The following is a 24,912-nucleotide window of genomic DNA, read 5'->3' on the forward strand; positions in this document are numbered from 1 at the left end:
TTTAAAATTCTGTTAAAAAATGGAAAGCACTTCATACATATGGCATGCAATTGCATATAATTTTATTTTGGAGCATTATTGGGCAGTATTAACTTGTCATTGCTATATTATTATGTCATTGCTAAAATACGACTAAGTGTGACCTTTAACCCAGCTTTAAATCTGATTGAGAGGCGGTTGCTAAATGAGTAAGAATCACAGAATTCTTGCAAAAGGAGCAAGTGTTGTGGGGAATTTTGTAGCATAGATGACTGCTGCTAGCGTGAATATCATGAACAGCACATTTGTGCTGGATGTCACACCTGCAGGAAATTGCATATGAATTATTTTTGCTCAAAGACACATCACCTCAGAATTTTACACTTCACACCTTATTCTTTCTTGTATTTCCATTTGAGTTTGCAATTCTTGCTGTTACTTAGTGTTCTGTACCATTTTTTGTTACTTTGTCAATTGGAAAAAGCTACTGTCAGCAGAGAAGTTAAAGGTTAAAATGGATGTGTGGTACTTCCCCCTGCTATCCTGAGTGACATCATTTCTGCCTTACTGGTGTGTAACCGGACTCTTCCTATTGTCAGCCTGGTGCTGATTTCAGTGGCAAGAGGTTCTCATCAAATCTGTGCAGTATTGTATGGTGCTTAATTGTGCTGGTTTCTGGATTTTGTGAAAGGTCAGGACTGAGATGGGATTAGAGGTGGAATATTTTGCTGTGATTAAGAAGCCAGTTTATGGAAAACTGAAGTTATAAGGCAATTTCCTCTGCTAACTTGGTAGAACTGGGTAAGACCCTTGATACTGACTGAGGATGATTTACCTTGGGAGTGTAGCTGAACTGTGATTCATTTCACTCGGGCTGGTCAATTTATTCCTGACAGTAAATGGGAAAGCACATCAATCATGAAAATGATTTCCCCCAATACAAAGAAGTTTTTTACAGGGTCTTTGAATGTGAGGGGGGGAAGATGTACAGGGGGCCATTTTCAGCTCCAGAAGCAAGAGGCAGAAACAAATATATATTATGCCTTTTTTCTTCAATTTGTTTCTTGATTTGATGAAAGAAGATTGGATGCAAGTGTATTAATATTAAAGAAATGTGTATAACCCATATATTATTTATTTAAATTGAATTTTATGAGTAGTCTTCACACATCTTGATGTGAAGCATAATCATTAACACATCCGAAATAATTTTTTGCAGCTCTGTGTTTGTATTTGATTCTCTGAGATTTACAAATGAGACAGTGTCACAACCTCACAGATCAGGCTGTACCAATGCAGAAAAGCAAACTCTGAAGGCAAAATAGGACAAAACATAGGTCATCGTTGGGAAATTAACCTTTTATTTCTCTGACATAAGCAGAAATGTAATTATGAATGTTTTTTTCCTCTATTTTTCTATGTTAGTTCTGTCATTGGGAAAAAAGTGTACATGTTGTACAAATATGTGATACCTGAAATCAGTATCACAGGCATATGATTTTTTTGTGTGTAGGTTCATATTTATTACATTACTGTGGTGTTTGTGAAAATGTACACATAGTGTAGGCCGTACAGTATAGACTTCAAGTCAAGAGTGATTGTAGCTAATCATTTAGCTTAGCAATGTTGTAAAAACATCATATATCTGCAAGACAAAAGACACATTTTGCATTTTGGGTGCAACATGCAGTATTTGTTTATTCCAAAGCCATTTTTTTTCTATTTTAAGTACAGATGTTCTGGTATTCTCATGTGTCTATGCACAGGAAGGCTGTTAGCAAACCTGTGCCACAAAACAGTGGTGTTATCTCAGTATGGAAAATGTGTTTGGTTGCTACTGCATCTGTCTTAGGGTGAAACCAAGAGAGAATACACATGTCTCATGACACTGTTTGAATTAGATTAGGTTGTGGGTGTGGTTACTGCTGGCAAAAAAACAAGTTTTTCAAGCTGCAGTTTTTGACCAAAATTAAACATTTGCTAAATGAACATGCTATACATGCTATATATATGCTATATATATTTAAACATATTGTCACTTTTGCTGACATAGAGTTTTAGAGAGACTAATTGCCTGAATGCGTGGACAGAAAATTCTACAGGCTAATTTTTCCTCCTGCTATAATATTATGGTGGCCTTTTCATTAACACAAGGTTATTCTGCTCAGGCTCTATTCTTCCCTTTTTCACCAATAGTGAAAAGTGCCCCTTTGCTTGAGACAGTGAGATGCACTTGTGTTTTATTCAAATGTATAGTTTCTGTCAGAATCAGTACTTGGATGTGACATGAAGACTCAGAGATGTAGTAGACATGCTACCATACAGTCTACCTTACAGCAGGTCTCTTGTAATAGTATTATCCAGCTAGCAGGAGCGAATGAAAGGGAGTGAAGACGTCAGATGTACCAAATCTTTACGATTTCATTCCCAATCATCTGTTGAAGATATGCTTTCTGGTGCATGACAACAGAGGCAAAATGTTATCCAGTCTCTAAATCAGCAGAACAGAACTATTGATTAGAGAGCACCACACACTGCAGAATGCATGCAGATCTCCCCTCCAGGCTGTGCTGCTTTGAAAATTGTAACCTAGGATGGCAAAATGTCAATGACCAAGGAATGAAAAATGATGTATTCATATCACTGATGAGGCGATTCTGAGTTGTATAATGATGCCAAGATTCTAGTTTGATTTCAGGTTATCAAAGAGATCTGAACATGTGGGCTAGGGAGCTTCTGATGCACGTTGTACAGCAACAGTTGTTTTGTCTAATTAACATTTGGTAAATAGAGCTCCTGCTAAGCAACATGCACTGTGATACCAACAAAGTCATTAAGATTCATTCATTTGGTTTAGCAGATATCAGGGAAGTAAATATAAGTCTATGTAAATGTAAGTATATGTTAGAAATCTTTAAATCACTATGCTTTTAACATATCCATATGCGTGGAAGTCAGTACTGAATATAAATTTGAAATGTTGACACAAAACAAATTATATGCATGGTAAAAGGAACAGAAAAAAATGGGACGATTTCCACCCAGCCACTAATTGTTTTCTGTCCTGAGAAATTTGAATTTGTGGCTTCAGGCTCATTTTGCTGTCTCTGTCACAGTTGTGGTTCTGATGACTGCAAAGTGGGAATGCATGACCACTTGCAGTTCTAATACCTGTGGACACACTATTGCTGCAATTTAAGGAGTTACGCTATGAAATATGACAATGTGAAAGATGGATTTGGGGGGGGGGGGGAAAGTCTCACAGAAATGGAGAAGAGGCCCCTCTCCTCTTGGTTTAAGTAAAACATCAGGTGATGGTGATTTGAAGCCCGGTAAACAAAGCAGTGCTCGGGCACCTCTGTGAGGATATCCATGAGGGATTGTTCGCTTCCAATGGTGGCGGCCTGACAAACAAAAACAAACGGTAGCGCAGCTCCCACTAATCAGGCTGTCATCTCCTATACAGGGACAATTTGTAATTGGATTGCACATGTCTTTAATGATTAAACAATTAATTTTGATGTGTAATAATTTGCTGGTAAATTACTATCTTTGCCAGCAAATGACAAACTTATTGCTGTGCTGATGTTTTTGAAAGTGTTACGAATTGCTCCAGACTGTTTTTCTTTTTTTTTTTCCTTACCAACTATCAGTCATCAGGCGGGAAATTCTTTAAGATGATCTTTCATCAGAACAGGTATCTGTTTGCCACAGTAAATGTTATCATTTGTCCAGCTCAGACAGTGTTGCAGAAGTGGATAGGATTTCATCTTTATTTTTCAAATGGAAAAATAAACAGGTGCATAAACGTGCTTGGGCGAATATTTTCAGTACTAAAACTATCTGCTGTGGTCAAAGTAAAGTGAAGCAAATTATAACTCCCATAGCAAAGCATATGTATTGTTCCTCTTGACAAAGTAGGGTTCTCTGTAATGAAGTAACATGAGATTATTAAAACAGCAAGACTTTCAGAACAACCATTCTTAGGTACAATTAACATTGTTCCAAAGGTATATAGCACTGTATGCTTGAACCAGCATGTCTAAGTGTGAAATGAAGCCACAAAGTAGGGTTTTCATATTTTTCATTTGATTTAACTTGCAGGGATTCAGATGTGGAATTCACATTTACATGGGAGAATGTGCTGCACTAATTCTCTTTCCATAAAACTGTTCTGCTAAGTATCGACATTGCTCTCAACAAGACCACGGTCCTTAGCTTTGTGTTAGTCTTTGCTTTGTTTGCAAATATTGATTGCTGTAATATTAATTAACTGTGCCACATTATTGATTCTTGTAAGTCTGTGCACGCGCACGTCTCTGTGTGCGTGGATGCGTGCGGGGAAGGGAGGGAGGGTGGTAGTCAGCACTGTGTTATTCTAAAGCTATGTTAGCATCAAATTAAAGTCCATGTTTGAATTAATTATCTCACGCTTGTTCATATGCCTCTGTTTCTTCCAGGTGCAACAATCGAACGCAGTGTGTTGTGATCACTGGGTCAGATGTCTTCCCTGACCCCTGTCCAGGGACTTACAAATACCTAGAGGTCCAGTATGAGTGTGTTCCCTACAGTAAGTATAGACTCTCATTCCAGCTTCTACATTTCTATTTGTGTGGGTGATGAGAAAGTGATGATTCTAATGACGACATCCTCCAGTGATCTATGCATGCCCAGCAGTTGGTCTCATCGGAGTCTTACTGAGCCACCCTTTTTTGATCGCTTACCAAAAAAAATAATATTCTTTAGTGGTTTTTACCACTTCATTTTATCTCCTTCCACTGTTGTAGTGTTTCCACCTTTTTAATGTATTTTTACAGGCCCAGTTTAAGCGGGCCAGATCATAGCTAGGGGGTAGTATGGAACTTACAACAGAGCTGTGGGACATTTGAAATAGAAATGGGGCTTTTATTAGGAAGCTCAGTGGCAAAACTTAGCAACATCATCATTTTTAACTATTTCTGTTCACCATTTTTTTGGTGGCCTGGGCTATTTAGATGTATACATAAGTTCAGCATAAGTAGCTGACAATGTGTTTTCCAGTGTTGTCTCATGGCTAGTAGTAGTAGCGTTGAAACCTTTAGTAGTTGACAAGATTTATTTCGTCTCTGGTTCCAAAGTGTGACATTTTGAGGTGCTGTGATTTCAGAAAATAATGCACCTGTATGAATGGGTAATTTGTAAAAATACAAGCTGTGTGAGTCAACCTAGATAAGTGTGTCTGTCAAGTAATAAATAATTCTGCCACTACTTATAGTTGCAGTATTAATAAATTATAGTATGTTTTAAATTATACTATAATTGGTGAAATATAATGTGTAGGGCTGGGTATTGGCACAGATGCCCCGATTCGATTTGATATTGATTCGATAGGAATGAGATATGAAATACTATATAGCAGCTTTCCATATTTGGAGAGATGTTTAAAAACCTCTAAAGGGAACACAAATATGCAAATGCAGAGTCACTGGAAACAAATTGTGAAAACCACTAAAGAAAAGGCCATAGGCTCGTATACAAAAATCTTTTTATTTGAGGAACACATGGGTATAGTACCTTAAAAACAAAACCAACCTGTATCATTGCCTACTTATTAATGACACGAAGCAGCAGTGGGTTTGCATTAGTTAGCTCAGGGAAAGCTGGTTTGTAAGGTAGCTACAATGACTGACGAAATGTAGCTGACTGCCAGTAGAAACTTTGTAATTGTGAACGTTTTCTTGCTAGTGTTATATGAACAACTTGCTAGCTAGCTACCTAGCAAACGAACATGAACAACTACGATTCTCTTGAATTGCAATAAATTACATTGCATTCTTCTCATACCAAGCATCTCCACAATTTCGGGCACCCTTCTCCACGCATAACTTTTTTTAATCTAATGGGGACGGGGGGGACTAGTTAATGCCTTTAATATGACGGTTAGGCTATGTCAGAGCCCGTCTACTTAATTCCCTGGCTATGTTTAACCATTGCAGAAATGAACCTAGAAAACCTAGAAAAATACATAGTAGGTACCTAGTACAGTACTAGTACCTAGTACATACCTAGTCTAAAAGATTGGTCCACAAGTTTTACAGATCGATATCGAATCGGGAAAAAAAACAATTAATCGAAAAATTATATTTTTGCACACCCCTAATAATGTGATGCTGAAATTATGAACATTAGTAATCACACTTTAATAGATAATAGAAAATTCCACAGCTATAGTTGCCCTGCATTGGGGTTCATATTCTTCTGTTCTTTGTTCCTTGACCTCACTGACCTATGAATTTAACCTGACAGAAACAAGAGCAACAGAGGCTCCAGCTATTGGAGTTTGACTGGGGTTGGTATTCATGGCTGTACTACCTGCCTGAAATTTAGGACAGGCAAGTTTGCTGTAAAATAATGATGTTGGAAGGAGTTAAACTGAACAAAGACTTCTTCCAAAAATATGAAAAATATTTCGACTTTCCCTTAGAAGGAATGTTGTTGGGAAAACTGTCACCACATAATATGCACATGAATGACATTTTGTAAAGTGTCTTTTGAAGCTTTGCTTTTATGCTGTCTGACAGCCACAGCACTTTTGACGCTCAACAACCTGCTATTAAGAGAAAAATGGAAAAAGTTGTCATGAATTTACTTGGATCACTCAGGGACCATGGTATCCATTTGCTATTAGATATTCTTCATGCACTGGAAAAAGTACACATTAATTGCGGCTGAAGCATCATGCCGACTATTATTGAGATTATACCTTTTCACTTCCATTTGCTTTATTTCTTCTGTTTCTCTCTGTGTCATAATCCACCTGGGGAAATGATGAACCGATTATATTTTGGTTTATAGAATGTTGTCCTCATGCTTGGTTACAGATACTTAGGATACTGGTTTTGGATTTATGTATAGAACCAGTGCTGGGCGGTATACTGGTTTTAACTTCCCATACGGTATGGATTTTTCATATACCGCCATACCGTAGCATAGCTGAAACAACAGCTGTGACGCTTCAGTAGGCAGCAAATTATATAATATTGTTCGCCGCTAGAAGCGCTACGGAGCACTGTGCAGGGTGTATTTAGGGGGGGGGGGGCACCTATTAACTGTGCGTACCCTTCTTACTAACGGTTATAACTTTATAACACAACAGTTATTTCCCCACAACTTACTCTCTAACAGGGCAAAACACCATGGCACACAACAATTTGTGACACATAAACAATTTGTAACACCAGTGGCAGCTGGTGAGCTGGAAACAGGGGAAGACCAAACACTACCTTTAAACTATCATAACTTTCAATGTTACCCTTTTTCATCCTTGATTAACAATTAAACAAATAATTCACAGAATAATCGACACCAATCACGTAAAAAGAGTAAATGAATACGCTTGTGAAACAGCGCAGATTGTCTGTAGTTTGTATGCTTGCGAAAGCTACAACATGAGATTGTTTAATTAACAAGGATGGCATTTATCGATTTAAATTAGGTTAAATGCTCATGACACGCCACAGCTTTTGTGAGGTCTGTGTTCTAAACGTTATTGTTTATTGCACGCAACCTAACCTAAAAGTTTATTCTCAGTAAATTAAATCGATTTAACTAAATTTAGCTCCATTTTTGTAACACAAGAAAGCTATAATGTGAAACATTTAAGAGAAAGCTTTGGGATTACTTTCCAGTTAATTATTCAAATTGCCATCCTTGTTAATTAGAATAAAGGGGAACAGGTTGAAAGTAATGATAGATTTAAAAGGTAGTGTTTCCGCTTCCCCTGTTTCCAGCTCACCAGCCACCACTGTGTAACACCAATAATTGTATGTTTACAAAATTACACCGCTGAACAGCATACTGGGTACAGCTTGCTAGCTAGCCAGGTAGCATAACAGTCTGTTAACAGCTGGGAGAGGCTCTGTTGCTATGGTAGATTAAATAACAGAAAAAGGAGATGGAGGATGCTACATTTTTTTAGTACATTATATGTACTCCTGACAGTAGCATAAGCCACAAACCTATATGAAGGCCCAGTCATGCAAAAAAAAAAAAAATTCCATGTTATACCGTGAAACTGCCAGAATATGAAAAAATACCGTGATACAAATTTTTGGTCATACCGCCCAGCACTATATAGAACCAGTAAAATTGGATTGTGCTTCAGCTGGAAAAAAATACCTACTAGCAGGATTACTATTTTGTGCACAGCTGCCAGAGCAATTAGAGACAGAATTATAAGAAAGTTTGATCCCATGTTTCTTATTAGTCCACCCTATGGCATAATGTTTAGGTATATGATAATGACACAATTCATCTTGTGAGCACCAATTTTAGTGTGCAAATTAACTAGTTGCTTGTTTCATAATGATTTAACATCAAGTCTATCTAACATTCATAAGCACTACATATACCTGATGTAACAGTCACATAAAGCATTATAAAAGCCATACAGTATATTAGACATAGCTCCTCATAGTTGTGTTGTCACACATGCTAAATAACACATTCATAAATCATAAGTCATAATTATTGAATGCTTTGTTGTGCATTCATAAATCTGTCAATCAGTATCTTGTTCAGGGTGGCAAGGTAGCGTACTGGTAAGGAGCAGGGCTCATAACCTAAAGGTTGCTGGTTTGATTCCCTCCGTGAATTAGTAAATACAGTTAGGGAGTGCTGCTAATCCCAAAATCAAACTAAAATTACTTTTAACATCTTTCTGCCATCTGATAGTGAATGCATGTATTCTGTATCATGACGAAAGAAATTCCATTGAAATATTATTGTGATCCAGCTATATATCCATAGCATAGTCCATCAAAGAAATTGATCTAGCTACTTAACTATGAAATGATATCCTCTGATTGGTCACTGTTCACAATCTGTTTACCTAAGAGATTAACTTCTGTTGGAGTATTCATTAATATGAGGAAAACATCCAGGTTTTGTCGTGTTTACAAATATTTAAGTCATGATTTGGCATGTCATTTTCATCAATCTAGTTAGAACTGAAAGAAAGTAATTGAGTCTGCAAAATTAATAAATGTAAATGATCAAACAGTGATCAAACAATGTGCGTTTCCTATACATATATAGAAAAGAGTAAAGAACTTATATTTGCAGCAAATGATCATATTATGGAAAGCATTATACATGTCCCCTTACAGCTGTCTTGCACATCTTTTTATACTACTCATTAATATGTGTGTACACATGTTGTAGAAAATGAATGAATGCACATAATGTAATAATACATTTGGACATGAGTAATCAAGATGATTTAACTAAGATGATTTAATAGTGTTTACTCAAGACACTCTTAATGGAATAATATGTATGAATGCTTCAAGCTAAACATGGAATCACTCTTGAACAAAGACAAAGAATAGCTCTGTTTCTTTTTTACTCAGAGGGTCCCAGGGATGTGCAAAACCTTAAAGGTAGCGTGAAGGTCGATCAGACTCATGCTGTTTGACTAGATGAGTCAATTCACAGTAAGGGAACACCTAAGATATCAGAGAAAATGGATTTTTTTTTTTGGGATTTTTCCAGCTCAGCGTCTTACACGTCTTTATATTGAATTGGGGATATTCGTACACATAGCGAACCACTTGCCTTAATTGCTTTTTATTGTCTGAAGGAATGTGCACCTCATGGAGGAGCTCCATACAAGGGGTCCTTCATGTTCCTCACTTTGATTTTCAGATGAGAAAAATTCTGCCCGTGTACATGTAGATGTCTGTGTCTATACAAATATTCAGAAGCCTCCAAAACGCTGTATAAAAACAACCTGTCTTAGTCATTTGCGGATTGAAATGTGTTCTGTACTGTATTCATGGCTCTTATCTGGACCGTCATATCTTACTAGTAGCTTAGCTTTTAACGTGAACCTCAATATACATGTTCCCATGATCCTCTTGTACTCTGCCCCTTGATCTAAAGTGGCTTAAGCTGAGAGATGTCCTCATTTGACAGTTTTATATCCATGTTAAGGCAGTGGATATAAACCATTAGCTTTTGCATTTGCCTGTCATCTAATAACCCCCTGAATATGCCACACTGATTGCGTTAAAACATGAAACATAAGAGTGAGGGAGTGCTTTCATCAGCATTATTCTGTGCATATTCAAACAAATTGTAAGACTTTTTTTTAACTGTTATGCCATCTCATAAAAATGTAGAGATATGCTAAGATATGCTAACTGCTTTCTGAAGCAATCAGATGTTATTTTATTTCCAGCCATATATTGCAGCACTCAGCCATGTTCCAAACTGCTCTATAGAAAAGCTTTGTATCTATCAGGAAAAAGCAACACTGTTTTGCCAATAGTAATCAATGTCCATTCAAACAAGTGGATTTTTACTCCTACAGTTCTGTGAAATTATTTGCAAAGTGAATTCCTGCCCAGCTGTCTACATGTGAAAAAAATAACAAAGTGTGCTTTTTTGAGCAACTGATTGTGTCTGTAGCCCTCTCATGCCAGATGAGGACATAACTTTCTCTGCAGCTGTAGTCAGCTGCCAGTGTCCTCACTGACTACAGTACAGTATGTGCATGATTAAGACGTTGGAAGCCTTCTACATTACTGAACACTTACAGTATTAAATGTTAATTTACAGTCAGGATCAGTGATAACTAAAACGGTAGTAATCATTATTTCAGTGGGAACAAAATTGCCTCTCAAAGGAAAGACATTACAATACATTAATATGAAGAATACAATTAATGGGTAAATAGTAGCACAATGTCAAATTTTGTTGACTGTTTGAGACAGTATGGTTGGGGGGGGGGGTATTGGCTGTCTTGTTTGAATGTTGTTTTGAATGTTTTAACTCTTTTCTTTCCTTGTACAGTCTGCAAGAAGTCTCCTCCACAAACTGATTTATATAATGTACCTCTTCTGTCTAGAACTGCTTACTGAGTGCAAGCTTTCTCACTAACATCTACTCAGGTCAACTCTCTTGTCTCTTTTCCTTTCCAGATTTTCTCCTCCTCTTTCCTCTAATCAGCAGTTCATAAAACTCTGCAGTTTTTCAAAGCTGTTTCACTCTATGTTTGATTTCTTCAGCAGTCAGAATGCAGCTCACCCATAACCACACCTCTCATTGAGCATGCACAATGGCATTTTACATGGGCGGGTAGCAGGCTTTTTTTTTACCATTACACATTTCTGATGCTGAGACCCAGCCTCTCAGAGTTTGCATGAAAAATAGTGACTCAAGCAATGTATATGCAGCTAATATGTTTGTATTTCTAATGCTTTACAGAGTAACTGTTTTTGTTTTAACCAGTTTGTTTCCAATTTGTTTTAGATTCACAGCTAGCAGTGGATCAGTGGCATAGTTGTAGTGTTGAGTGACGATAAAAAATATGGTAGATGGGGTGTCTTTGAATCGATTTTTTAAGGATGGTTGTATGGTCATGGATTTCAGTCTTGATCCGTGCTTTTAATCATGCCTTCACATTATGGCCCAGATTCAATCTTACCACCCAAATCAACACTTTAGTGCAATTCAAGCCATTGAGTGTTAATCTTGATTAGGTTAGGTATGGTTTTCAGTGAAGAATGCAGCAGTCAGCCTTTCTGTATATAGGTAAAGTCTCTGGGAGCTGGGAATCATTTATGGCAGTGTGCTAGTTAGATAATGACATATCACACAACTAGCTATACTTAAGTTACCTTTAGTTAGCTAGGGTCTACATTTCAACATCACTACACATCAACCCCCTGTGGTTTTGAGAAAATGTACGGATTTAATCCCCAAAACTAAGAGTTTTATCTACACAGGAAAACACCTGGCTACATCATTAAAACACACTTTGATCAAAGATATTAGCAGATTTTTTACTTTCTTTTAATTTGTTTGATTTGCTTCATGAATGATATTATGACGATTGTTTATTATTTTTTTTAATTGCAGTCATCAGAATTGCACTTACATACACAAAAGTAATTGAACCAGCATAAAATCCAATAAAAATAGCCTATAATGTATAACTGACTTTCAATATGTATATGCTCTTGTACCACGCTGGGAGAAGCCTGAATGTAAAGGTGCATTACCAAATGCTCTGTACACAGCATTTATGAATGTTTCAATTATATATTTTAATTAATTTTAATTGTTATTTTTAAAACTCCAAGTAGCTATGTCTCTTGGAAATTGATACTAATAACAATCATCAATTTTTACTTACTGTACTGTATAATTACTTGAAATATATGAGAAAATATACTGTGTGGGAAATCATTTTCAAGCAGTATTTGTCAAGATAAAACTCGCATCCAGTTGCCACATCCATGGATTGCTGGTTCCCAAGCATCCACTTCCATTTGAATAATTTTTCATGTTATCTGCTCTGGCACTGGCATAAATATAGCATTAAAAATACAAAAACGTAGCATATGCTTTTGCAAATGTTGCACCATTCTGCTTAAAGTTTTTTGCTACTGAAGCATTGGAATCCATGCCGTTGCTCTGTTTACCTTTAATAACCTCCAAAGGAATCATGAGCTGCTCTGGAAAGAAAACAGAGCCCTGATTACCACCCATGAAGATATACCTAGAGACAAAGGCTGGGCATGTCTTATAATCCATTTTTGGCTGCATATTGGATGCCAAAACAAATTTTAAATTGTTTCACAAAGTTGCGTAGGAAAGACAAAACTACTACATTTTGAGAATAAAAAATGATACAATATCTATGCAAATCCTCTCCATGGATTTGCTGAAACAGTAATGAAATGCGAGTAATGCAAAACTTCATTTTTTGCCTACATTATGTACAGTATATGACTAGATCAATTTACTGGTGTAATTTCTAAAAAAGGAAAAAAAAGATTAAACTGATATACTTTGGGGTATAGTTATTTATTTTATTTGTAAGGGACCATGTACAATATTAAACATAAATGTTACCATTTGATGCATTGTACCAGAGTTAGCCTAAGGCTAATTTTCATCTGCAGTCCCATGGCAGGTCACAATTAAAACATATATATACACTTTAATATACTTTATATACTGTAATTATATACATATACATTATATACTTTAATTAGACATTTTCCATAGTAGTTCTTAAAGGAAAAGGCTATCTTGAATGAAACATTCAGCTGTACAGTTTGATTATACTGTCCTTGTAAAAATTCTATATGCAATTTATTATAATTTGTAGTAGTAGTATTAATTTAACTTTTAAATATGGAGTACATACTCCAAAAATCTCCTAGGGATTCATATCCATCATTGTGTAGCTAAAATGTTTATCTTATGGGAGTAAGTCAGTGTATCAATATCTGTATGAACAGGGCAAGGCTGGGCTATGAGAATAACATGCTTTCTGAAAAAACCTAAGCTGTCAATCAGATTTCTTTGTCATGAGGAGGAATATCATCATAGGCTACAAGATGCTACACACATAAATACAGCGAGGTGTGATGACTTTAAATCAGGAACGAATCCTGACAGTGCATGCAAAGCGCAAATTTGTTCCAGCAAGGCACATCGAATGGTAAAGATATGGCTATATTCAATGTTCTAGGAATGAATCTGGGCCATTGTTGCTTTAAAAACTCAGGCTATGTATTATTTTGGAAATGCACTGGCACAGATTTCTTAGTATCGACATGTATTGCATTTGAATGGATTGTTCTTTTCCAAGTTGCAAATAATAATCCATTAGTTTTGAAGATGGCTGAATAATTTGGCGGTAAGTGACTTTTTAAGTGAGCCATTTTTTTTCCTCTTAAACACCATAAAAATATACAAGTGAACAGAAGAACTTTTTTAAAGTGTTGTTTTCAGGAAAGTATTATGTCGATACCACAGCCACGGTAGGGCTGTAATTTACAACCTCAGATTTACACAAGCAATCAAGTCATGTTTAGCTTGGACCTCTGTGTAAATTAAGAGTTAGACAAATATTATCTGATTTGAGTAAACAGGTTGACTCTTAGGCCAGGATCTTTGTGTGTTACTAAAAAAGGCTAACCTGTGGTCCAGCACTCATTGCGACTCTCTTTACTGAAAGATAAATAGGACACAGTGAACACACACAAGCAAGTAAATTGAACTGCTGCATTCCACAAAAATCAGCTTAATGTACTGTGGCTCTAATGTGTGAATGGCATTAATTTTAAGGTTTTGAAATATACTGCTTCAAAACATGGCTTGTGTCTGAATGATCAAATATGTCACAATTAATGTGTAATAATGTACCGTGATATAACTGAATAATAAATATGGCCATATATTAAAATTACAATACAGAAAAGTATTATGGCATATGAACTCTTCAGTTGTTCCTTTGTTAAACATTTTTGTTAAACATGTCTTAACTAAATTTAATACAAATTGAAAATGTGAAATTTAGATTTTATGTAGGCAAAGTGAACATTTCTTGTCAGTTCTTATGCCTTTATTTTTTATTTGTACTGTATGTTCACTGATCAGAATGGTCTAAAGAGATAATGTTCTGTGTCTATTGTATTAATAACCTCTTACAGCCCCTTTTAAAGCATGTATAAATGCTTTGGCAAGCTCCTAATAGAGAGGTGTATCATTGCTCATCTCTTGTCCCTGTTAACACCAGCATTAAGCTCTGTCCAGATGTCACGACATTGTCTATGTATACCACTATGAGTCTCCTAACCTGATCCTTTCTCCATGTCAAGGGTTTCCTGCTGTGTCTAATGTTAATTTTCTTTCTCTTTTTTTTCCCTTGCCAAAATAGGTATCTTTTTCCTTGTCTCATAACATTTGTTACTGAGTGTGTAACCGTAGCGATGATAGTTAATTCATGTTAATCTCTTTTTTTCCTTGCACCCCTTTTCATTCTCTCTTCCAACGCTTAAAATAGAAGTGGAGCAAAAAGGTAAATAACTGACGCGATCCAAACCCTAGCTCCTTGTTTTGTGGCATATGGTTGTAAACCTTCCTATCCCCACTCTGGTGTTCCAATCCTAGCAGGCAGTAGAAAAACCTCCTCATAACTGTAAAGGTCAGTAAACTGTAACCATGGAAGTAAAATTATTAAGAATCTGATAATGCACTGGCAGCATAAAGAAGTAAATGGGGTGTAGTGGCTGGACTCCTTAGGGGTTCTTTTTCCATACCCCTGGGTGCTTTCTCTTGTTAGCACAATCTCATTTTGCCTGGCTTCCCAAACCCTCTCCATAGCATGTCATGGTAACAGGGTTTTCTCAGTCTTTTAAAACTCACTGCTTCTACTGTCTTTCTCTCTTTGCCCTCTCCCTCCCCCTTTCCCTCCACTTATTGTTCTCTCCACCTTTCTTAGTTTTGTGTTCCTGAAAAGAAAAAAAAGTATAAAGATTTGTTTTTATTAATTTATTTAAATTTTAAAGGATGTGACATTTGCACCACTTGTAACAAGCCTGTCTGCTACCAGATAAAAGGTGGTGTAATCGACAGTCACACAACCCACATTTACAGACGTCCTGAATCGTGCTCTTATACTGCCCTTCTGTTACCAAGTGTCTTTATTTGGCTGTTTTTTATTTACAGGATAATTGTTTTGTTTATTTTCTATTTTCACCTCCTTTTAGTTTCTGTGTCTGTACATATGTTCAAGAAGCAAGGCCTCAGACATTGTCTCAGACATTTCAGACAAATATTATTTTATATAATATCCATTGTTTAACAACTCTATTATTCCTTTTTCCACACACAAAATAAAACTCCCTATATTGCTTGAGAATATGTTATTTGTAGTCCATTGGCCATTGAAATGATTTTTTCGTTCCACTTTTCTTGGACAGCCCATTTACCAAGACATTCTAAAAAAATAGAGCTCCAAACCACCTGTGCTAATATCTGAATGTTAATTAGTGTTTTGTTTACTTAAATCTGTTTCTTGTTTTACTCTCCCCCATTACTAGTTTTTGTTTGTCCTGGAACACTGAAAGCAGTCGGAGATTCTTCCTTTCTCTTCGAGGCGGAGCAGCAAGCAGGGGCATGGTGCAAAGACCCCCTTCAAGCAGGCGACAAAATATATTTCATGCCCTGGACTCCTTACCGCACTGATACACTCATTGAGTATGCTTCACTTGAAGATTTCCAAAATGCCCGACAAACCACAACATATAAGCTTCCTCACCGGGTGGACGGCACTGGATTTGTGGTGTATGATGGAGCAGTGTTTTTTAACAAGGAGCGGACCCGAAACATAGTCAAGTTTGACCTGAGGACCAGGATCAAAAGTGGCGAGGCCATCATCAACAATGCCAACTATCATGACACCTCACCTTACAAGTGGGGTGGAAAAACTGATATTGACTTGGCTGTGGACGAGAACGGCCTGTGGGTGATTTATGCCACTGAGCAAAACAATGGGATGATGGTTATCAGCCAGCTGAACCCTTACACCCTCCGTTTCGAGGCGACCTGGGAGACGATGTATGACAAGCGCTCTGCGTCCAATGCCTTCATGATCTGCGGAGTGCTCTATGTAGTGAGGTCCACATATGAGGACAATGAGAGTGAAGTCAGCAAAAGCCTGATCGATTACATTTACAACACCAAACAGAACAGAGGTGAATTTGTGGATATTCACTTTCCTAACCAGTACCAGTATATCGCAGCTGTGGATTACAACCCCAGAGATAACCAGTTATATGTGTGGAATAATTTTTACATATTGAGGTATAATCTGGAGTTTGGACCACCTGATCCCGCCCAAGGTAAGCAGTGTTTTAACCTTTTCCCTCTTGCATACCATATGGAAAATGTGATTTGACCTTGCAATTTCGACAGGATTTGAATGTGTCTGCACCCCTTTTGTATTCCACCTCCCGTGTGTAACAGGTAACAGATGACTGATTTTTAATTTAGAATCTAATATGTGTCAGATGCATAACAATATCGTGTTGAGTGTGTGACGCCTCACGGAGTAAGGTAGTACAGCTTGGCAGTAAACAAAACCGCAAACTCGGTTACCATTTCATAGGGAATCAGTGCCCTGGGATTTCTGCAGGTTAGCAGTGTTTACAGTGCCCCCCACATCCCTTGTGCTAATACCCACAGGGCGCGGCTATGAGCTCCTCTCCAAGTGAGAAAGGAGATTTAAACTCATCAGTTGAGTCGTACCTGCCTGGGCAGGTGCACTGTCTGCCTTAGGGCAACAATAGATCTCTCCCACTGGAGCAGAACCTGAAGTCCCCTTAGGCCTTTAAACAAACAGTTAGCACTCACAGGGTGGTGTTAAGCGCAGCGTGTCCTAAGGAAGAAGCACCAGACTGCACAGAGAAACAAGATCAATCAGGGTCATGTCAGAGGAGAGCTTTTTAATTTAGCTGTCAAGAACTGAAATGAGGCAGACTTAACGTCAGATAGTCTCTATACCGAGGGTATAATAACCATAATTACTATATGTAATCCCTCCTCACCCTGAGGCCTAAGCTCAAGGAATACCCTCTGATGAGTCTGGAGGTCAAGCGACTATCTGCAGATTACTATGGTTCAACATTTTTTTTCATTTATTTGCTTGCTCACTTTTGTGTTCCTGGTGAAAAAATCTCCAAATGAGACAGAAGGGCCTGAGCAGTGGAGCAGCTCGAGACAAGGTTTATTGTAACCTATGAACATACATGGAACTGAGCAGGAGAACTCTGGGGAGAATTAGTATTCCAGGGGTGCAGCAGTTAGAACCACAGTCGTCAGTGGCAGGATTTGATAACTCACAATTTTTCCTTTTCTTTTTTCCCATCCAAGAGCAACATGTTTGAAGTTTCTTTCTGCCAATAAAATGCATTAGGGGATTTTAATTAAATATTTGCTGCATTACTGGAAATGAAAGTCAAGGAGCTAAGAATACGTTAAGATAAAATGTATCCTATCCATATATCCAGCACACAAACAGTACACTGCATGGTCTTGGATATGGTATGCTTCTGAAATGCTATATTTACAAAGCAATGGAACTGATGTTTACTGAAAAATGTGCCAACTGCAGGGATTAAAACCCTCATCATCTTCTATTGTTCTGTTGTAGAATTTAAAGCACTACAACATTTGCATACAAACCACCTGGCCTTCTGTTTTGCTTTGAGATGTCATTACACAGTCACATACACTTACATTTGTGGACAAAACAATGAAAACTAGTGTACATTATAACAATTTGGAGGCAGATTTAATCCATGAAATGTTTCTGGTTTTGTCAATCAGCTCTGTTTCAAAGATACACATTATTCAGCAATACAAAAATTAAGTTGATTTTTCAGTGTAATTTGTATTCAATATTGTATATTTTCAGGTTTGTGGGTTTCTTAATTAATGATCTTCATAAAACTATTGTAGCTGTAATAACTCTCCAACTGAATATATCTGTTTTATAACAATCGGTGCTCAGCCGTAGTAGGTGAATCTTGGTTGTGAAGTGCGTCGACTAGACTGAACAAATGATGGATGTCTGAAAACAAATTTGCTTAAATACCACCAAAGATAAACACCAAGTTACAGTAGTTCAAAGGCCTTCATGATGATTACATAGGCTGAAACTGATTTTAAAAGTACATTTAAAAGAAATGTACCTGATAAGAGCAATAACAGTGCATTTTTATTTTTATTTATGACTTGGAAAATGTTGTACAGGGTGCTCTACGGAACATCGCTTAATGCCCCTGCATTTCCAATAAAAGGGTCGTCAATAAACTTAAAAGTTAATTAAAAAAATGGCGTATACTGACAGACGGAAACAGAGACGAAGGCTAAACTGAGCTAGCAATACTTGGGCCGACTTTTCCAACAACACAGTTGTATAATCAGCAGGGACTATTCTCACATTTTTGGTTGCTTAAATGCTCATTCTTTCTCCTGTTAGTGCAATACTTTATAAGATGAACTATGGAAAACAAGTAGCCTATGTAACAAACAAACCTTTTGCATGTGATCTTGGATGGATAGAGCAGGTCAATATGAGTAAATAGAGCACAATTCACAGTCAATAGTAGGTGTCTTTTAGTGACATTTCCCTTGAGTCTTGGTGACAGAGCAAATAAGCTTTTACATTGACAATTATGTCTTGAGAAGAGAAGATTAATACTTTTTTCAAGGATATATTTTAGAGATATTTTCAGGACTACTGAAGTACATAATGATTTCAATTACAGTATTTGAGATTATTTTTTGCTTATTATACAAAGTATGGTAAGCCGTTCTTACCAGTCCCAGTCAGCCAACCCTTGTAAGTAATAAGGAGGGGACCAAAGTTGAACCCTGTGATATAGATTCAGTTTAATATGTTTGTACTATCATGGCTTTATTTGATATATGTGGTGTTGAAATACGAAACAGAAACATTAACTTAATATCTTAATTATTATGCATTATTAATTTCATCACTACCATATTATGAATGATTTTAGAAAGCACCACCTAGGTGCATGTAACTGAAAATTTAGCAGATTCTTTTCTTGAATTTCAGCAGGTTATATTCCTTTTATATACCTAAAAACACCTGTTTTGCATAGTTGTAAAATGTACGCATGAAAATTGAAAAGTACTTAGTTTTTGATTTTGGTTTGTTTTTGTTTTATATGGTTTCACATTGGAAGGCCTAGAATTCCTTAAAATTCCTGATATACCTGTCCCCTGGGTAATATGTACAATTTTCTACCACCTTGACCCCTTTTCAAAAACACTACTATATGTATAATCACTAATACCAAAAACTCTCCTCTTTTATTGCATTTGTATGTCCTAATTATAGATCTGTTTCAAGCAAATGCATTGGGGTGAAAAAATGAAAATCACATGCTGCATATACGCGTATCCAATGTACCAGGAATAGAAATAAAACAGAGAGAGAGAGGCCAAATTGAATATGTATAACAAAGCCTGCAGTGGTCCAAGGTGCTCTGAATCGGAATTGTAAATGCCTCTCTGTACATGCCCCAAGTTATGCAGGATCAAAGATCAAGGTGCTGGGGAAAATGTTAAAGATAGCACTGTTTGTATGAACAATATTAAGTGAATGTGCAATGCATCCAAGTGGATAAAACCTGAAAGAAACGTACTGATGTGGAAAATTACCATTGTTATTTTTTTTTCTTCTCCTCCTCTCTCTGGTGTGTATGTGTACGTGGGCTTGTGTCACTGCAATTGCTGATCGCAACCTCCATTGTTCTCTGTAGTCATCAGTCCTTGTCCCTATAGATGGATACTTGTGTGTTTGGCAGGGATTTGTGTCTGGCCCCTGATCAAGGTAGACTTTAGGGTACTCTCAGTACCTACAGACTGTTGTGTGCTGTTGTTTACTATTCAGTATGGAACTCAGCAGCAGTCCTCTGGTGTTTCTCTTCTATATTCATTATGAAGGAATTAATTACTTCTCATCCTCGGCATTCCACACTGATAGGAAGAACATGGTAATCCTGTGATGAATACAGCTCCAGTGTGATATCCACTTCTCAGCATTTTTTTTTTTTCATGCTCTTGTGTCTAATCATCCATGAACGCAACGCTTATGCAGTTTTGAGAGCCTTAACATGAGCTTATTCATGGAATTGGGTTTTCTTTTTTTCTCAGGAGGTTGAAGACTGGATGAGTAGAGATGCGTATCATGATCTGACAAAGAACTGTATCGAGATTTCACTGGATCAAAATATGAATTCAGCCAAATATGGACCTGTGTTGTGTTTTACTGTTGTAGCAGTTCCTTGAAAATGCTTCATAAGCTTAGATTTAGAAATAATATTTTGAAATTCAGTAGATAAACACTCCTTTGAAGAGATTAAGAAACTCAAATAATCCTCGCATTGAAATGACACCAGCATTTTCATTGACCCAATTAAGAGATACCTTTTGACGTACAGATAACTTTTCTACGCTATGAATTAAAAGTACTTTCATTTCATGTGCATTTTTTTTCTTAATTGAGAGTATGACTTTGCCAGTGGATTATCAAGAGGAGCATAGCATTGAAACAGGTATCATGTTTTAATGATCTGTTGGGACCCAACATTGTTGCTTCCAGTGGTGTATTCACACAAAATGGGCTAAACACCCTTACATACAAATAATTACCTATTCTGACAAAAAAATTTAGTCAAGTGAATCATAAACCTTTGGCATCTAATGTAGCAAATGCCTTTACCCATAGTTATTAATTAAGGATCACTGTTGCCATGCAGTGTCATTTAATGGAATCATGAATTGTGTATTTACTTAAGGCACTGTGTGCTGTATGCTGACAGCAATGGTTTCAAAAGAGGCTTGAGCAAATAATTACATGTGAAGACTAAAAGTATTCTTAAGATTGAGCTTGTTCCCAAGCTTTAGAGCTGGCCTATTTCACATCCAAAGAAAGATAGCTCTGAGGTGTCTGCATACTTGCTGACATGAACGCACAGTGTCCGTGGAACACACAACTGCAATTCTGTACACTCAGAGTTGCTGTTTGTGATGTGAGGCACGTACAGAAATCCCACATAAAAAAGCAGACAAGATACTAGAGGCTGCAGTGGTGGCTCTCTGGTGTTCTTTTGCTGTTTGCTATTCAAAGGATTAACCTTAAAAAGTTATAAGCTAATTGTTTCTTTTGTTTCTTTTTATGTATCATTTTGTGCAGACAGACCCATTTTGGCTCGATGTGGCTGGACCTGGATAAAATGATAGATGCATTTTGATGAGAAAATAGATAGTTTTTCCTTTTTCACAATGCAGTGATACTCCTTATCTTTAATTTTGGGGGGTTGCTGAACATGATGAGACTCTGTTGAATGAAAGAAATATTTTAAAGTTATAAGTATCACTATGCAGGGAATCACTTTACCTTCTTCTCATATTGGCAAGTTGTGAAATCAGAAGGAATTTTAGAACTCTCTAGCAAACATAATGATATGAAACCAAGATTCAAATGGAAGCATGCATTGGTAGTGGAGGAATCCATCTTATATGTGGCATGTGGAGCAAATGGCAGCGCTGCTCCCAGCACATTTAGTAGTCAGGTACTCATTTAGTTCTCACGTAACTAGTTTTTACAGAAGTATACTCACTGTATTACTGCAACAGATTTATGTTAGTTACGTAAGTACTATTTTTAATTTCTATTGTGGATAGGACTTTTCATGCCATTCCGGAGTCTACTCACACTTTCCATAATCAGTTATTTATTCACGTTCCACTAATACAGTATTGCACTGCATGTTTTTTGTGTAATTTTATAGAGGAGTAATCAAAAACTTCAGATTTATACCTCATTAACTGCTTTTGCTGTGAATTACTTCTAGAGCAGATACCTTATTTATTTCTCTGCTTGCTTATTATTATTATTATTATTTTTTTTTGCTTCCCTACAGAGATTTTACTTGGCTCCATTTTGATCTAAAGAACAGGGTTTTAATTGTTTGAGCTCTTATTGACTTATTCTGTTCGCTATTACTCTTCCATTAATGGGTGATTACCATCTGGAACACGTATTACACAACTGATAACGGCCTTGTTTAACTGTTCCCTGAAAGTTTGCATTGGAAAGGTAACCTCTTTTGTGGAAAATCTTTTTTGATGGATTGGTCTGCTGCCCCTGTCAAAGCTATCATAGTGACGTCAGTACTAGAACCAGTAAAATTAGATCTCTTTTTCAGTAAATGGTCTAAAATAACTGAGTAATTTTCATATGACCATACAGTTTTTCAAAATAATGTAATACATTTTCTGGTAGTTTCAAATAGCTCATGCAAAACATTCCTCATCTGAGCACCAATGCATCATACTTGGTAATACAGACATTAAGCGTAATATAAAGAATATACTGGCTGTCATTATTAATTTCTTTACTTCACCTTAAGTGCCAAGGCTTACTGAAGTGCAGTCATTGTTTTTAGCCTGCTGAATACATGAGAACGCTGTTCCCAGTGATCATTGTGTTGTTTTTAACTATAACAAAGACATATACGAACCTACGCATGAAGCCTGTTTTTTGTTTAGCAAGTGGGAGGTGATCATATAAAAAGGATATTAATATAGCTGTTGTGACTATTCTCTGTACTTTAGCCTCTCATTCCATGACACCTAATTGAAGGTCCCTCTTGAATTGAGTGCCAGACAGATGTATTAATCTAAGATGCTGTGTTTTTACAGGACTAAAGATTTCTTCACATGGAATCAAAATAGATGTTTTGGGTTGGGGTGTGAAGCCAGAATTGTTAGACAGAAGCACAAATAATAGGCATTGAACAGGTTTGAATAGGAATATGCTGTATTGTTGCATGCAGTCAGGCATAATGCATGCATAATGAGTTGGTTTAGATTTGTGACAATCACCAAAGCGTATCTCTTAAACCTGAGGCAGGTGCTCAGGACCAACCTGACGGCAGTAGTTATGCAAGAAACATCTGTCTAAAGGTAATGAGATTATAAGGTTGTTGGGGTTTTTTTCATGAACACAGACGTTCATAGAACAGAACTCGATGTTGTGTGTCTGACTACAATAGTCCAGAAATTGTTGGAATAATAGTTATTATGAAGCAAGATCAATTCAGGGAAATAGACTTCTTATGTATGTATATACTCAAAAAGAACTCATCTAGATTCCTGTCATGTAGTTCTCTCACTTTATGATACAGAATTGGATTGCCTTTCGTTCAAGGGTTTTGCCATTTGAATAATATTTGTTAATAATTTATTCATAAACCAAGATAAACGCCTAAAACAGCCATTGCCAACCACTTGGGCAGCCGAAGAAAAATATCTATTCAGTGGTATCTTCTCTTCTCCAAAAATAATTTATTGTGCTTTATTTCATGAAAATAAAGTCTAGGGAATATGGTAAAATAAGCCAAATAAAACAGTGACGGAAATAATTAGTTGAGCAAATCACTGCATTGGCCTAGCTGTAACACTTACAAAGTTTCTTCACTGCTATGCTGTTTACCTGTAAATAGTTGTTTTTTGTCACAAACTAATTCAATACACTGCAGTAGTCTGATGAAAATATTTGTTAAAGAACATACATGATGATCACCCAGAAATTTATCAGTTCAACATACTTTCATACATATGTGTTTTCTGTGACTAGAAGCCAATTCTTTGTCATTTTTCCATGTTACAAGCAGTTACAGCATGCTATAACAAGAGTTATTCTCTTTTTTCTTTGTTTAATTATATTTGAATCGGACATGCAATTGTTACAGGATATACTACTGGCAGAGTGCAGTCCTATTAAACATGCACACTTAAAGTCATTCATTTTTCCAATCAGTTAGGATTTCATATGAGATGCTTGGAAATGTCAAAGGTGGCAAAAGCCTTATCAGCATGTGGCTGTTCTCTGCTTTTACATAATAAGGTCACTCCTTCTGCCAAGATGTGAATTTAGTTGCACAACAGAACAGTATGCACATCATCACATTGTTGTGAAGGGAACATACAGTAGATATTGATAGAGTTGTCAAAGCGCAGACAAGTATTTTCCTAGCTGGCCTCAGAGTGACTGTGTGGATAGGACACAGAGCACTGTAGTCTTTCAGCCACCATGACAGTGTAACTCCAGCCAGGAAATTATGCATGCTGAAAAGGGTGGGAGGCATGGGGGGGTTAAGGTGAACGTAACAAAATCTAACGTCAGCTCAATGTCGAGAAGATCCATTAAGCTGAAACTCTTCCGTTTTAAATCAAAAGACAGATTGTGTCTCCTGAAACATTTGCCGCCGCCAAGGCAGCCCCCACAGGGAGCGTGCTGAGTGGTCTCTGCTGGTCAGTTGAGACTGATTCACAACAGATAGTTGCCTTCCCATCCTCAACATGCTGAAATGTTACATCGACACCATAGGGGTACTTTGGGACAACTGCCAAGCTCCAACTGTTTTATCAGACAGTCACATTATCCAATGAGGAAGAACTGGTATTTTACAGATGTCTGAATGTCTTCCCACCCCTCAAATTAGAAGCCCCCTCCTTTCAACCCCCTCTTATTTCACTGTAATTCAGTCT

The 24,912-nt window shown here is 36.9% G+C and overlaps 1 protein-coding gene across 13 annotated transcripts in view; it reads left to right on the forward strand.

The window, feature by feature from the left end:
• Positions 1–24,912, forward strand: part of adgrl2a (adhesion G protein-coupled receptor L2a) — a 113,538-nt gene that overhangs the window by 57,621 nt on the left and 31,005 nt on the right. For 9 of the 13 annotated variants that reach the window (XM_036522912.1, XM_036522898.1, XM_036522903.1 and 6 more), the window contains exons 4-6: positions 4,440–4,549; positions 14,822–14,836; positions 15,861–16,661. In XM_036522912.1, the coding sequence (XP_036378805.1) occupies positions 4,440–4,549; positions 14,822–14,836; positions 15,861–16,661 (926 nt within the window). The remainder of the gene's footprint in view (positions 1–4,439; positions 4,550–14,821; positions 14,837–15,860; positions 16,662–24,912) is intronic. The other 4 variants (XM_036522900.1, XM_036522904.1, XM_036522902.1 and 1 more) reach the window with 1 other exon arrangement.

Source organism: Megalops cyprinoides, chromosome 2, assembly GCF_013368585.1.
Source record: "Megalops cyprinoides isolate fMegCyp1 chromosome 2, fMegCyp1.pri, whole genome shotgun sequence".
Taxonomy (NCBI): Eukaryota; Metazoa; Chordata; class Actinopteri; order Elopiformes; family Megalopidae; genus Megalops; species Megalops cyprinoides.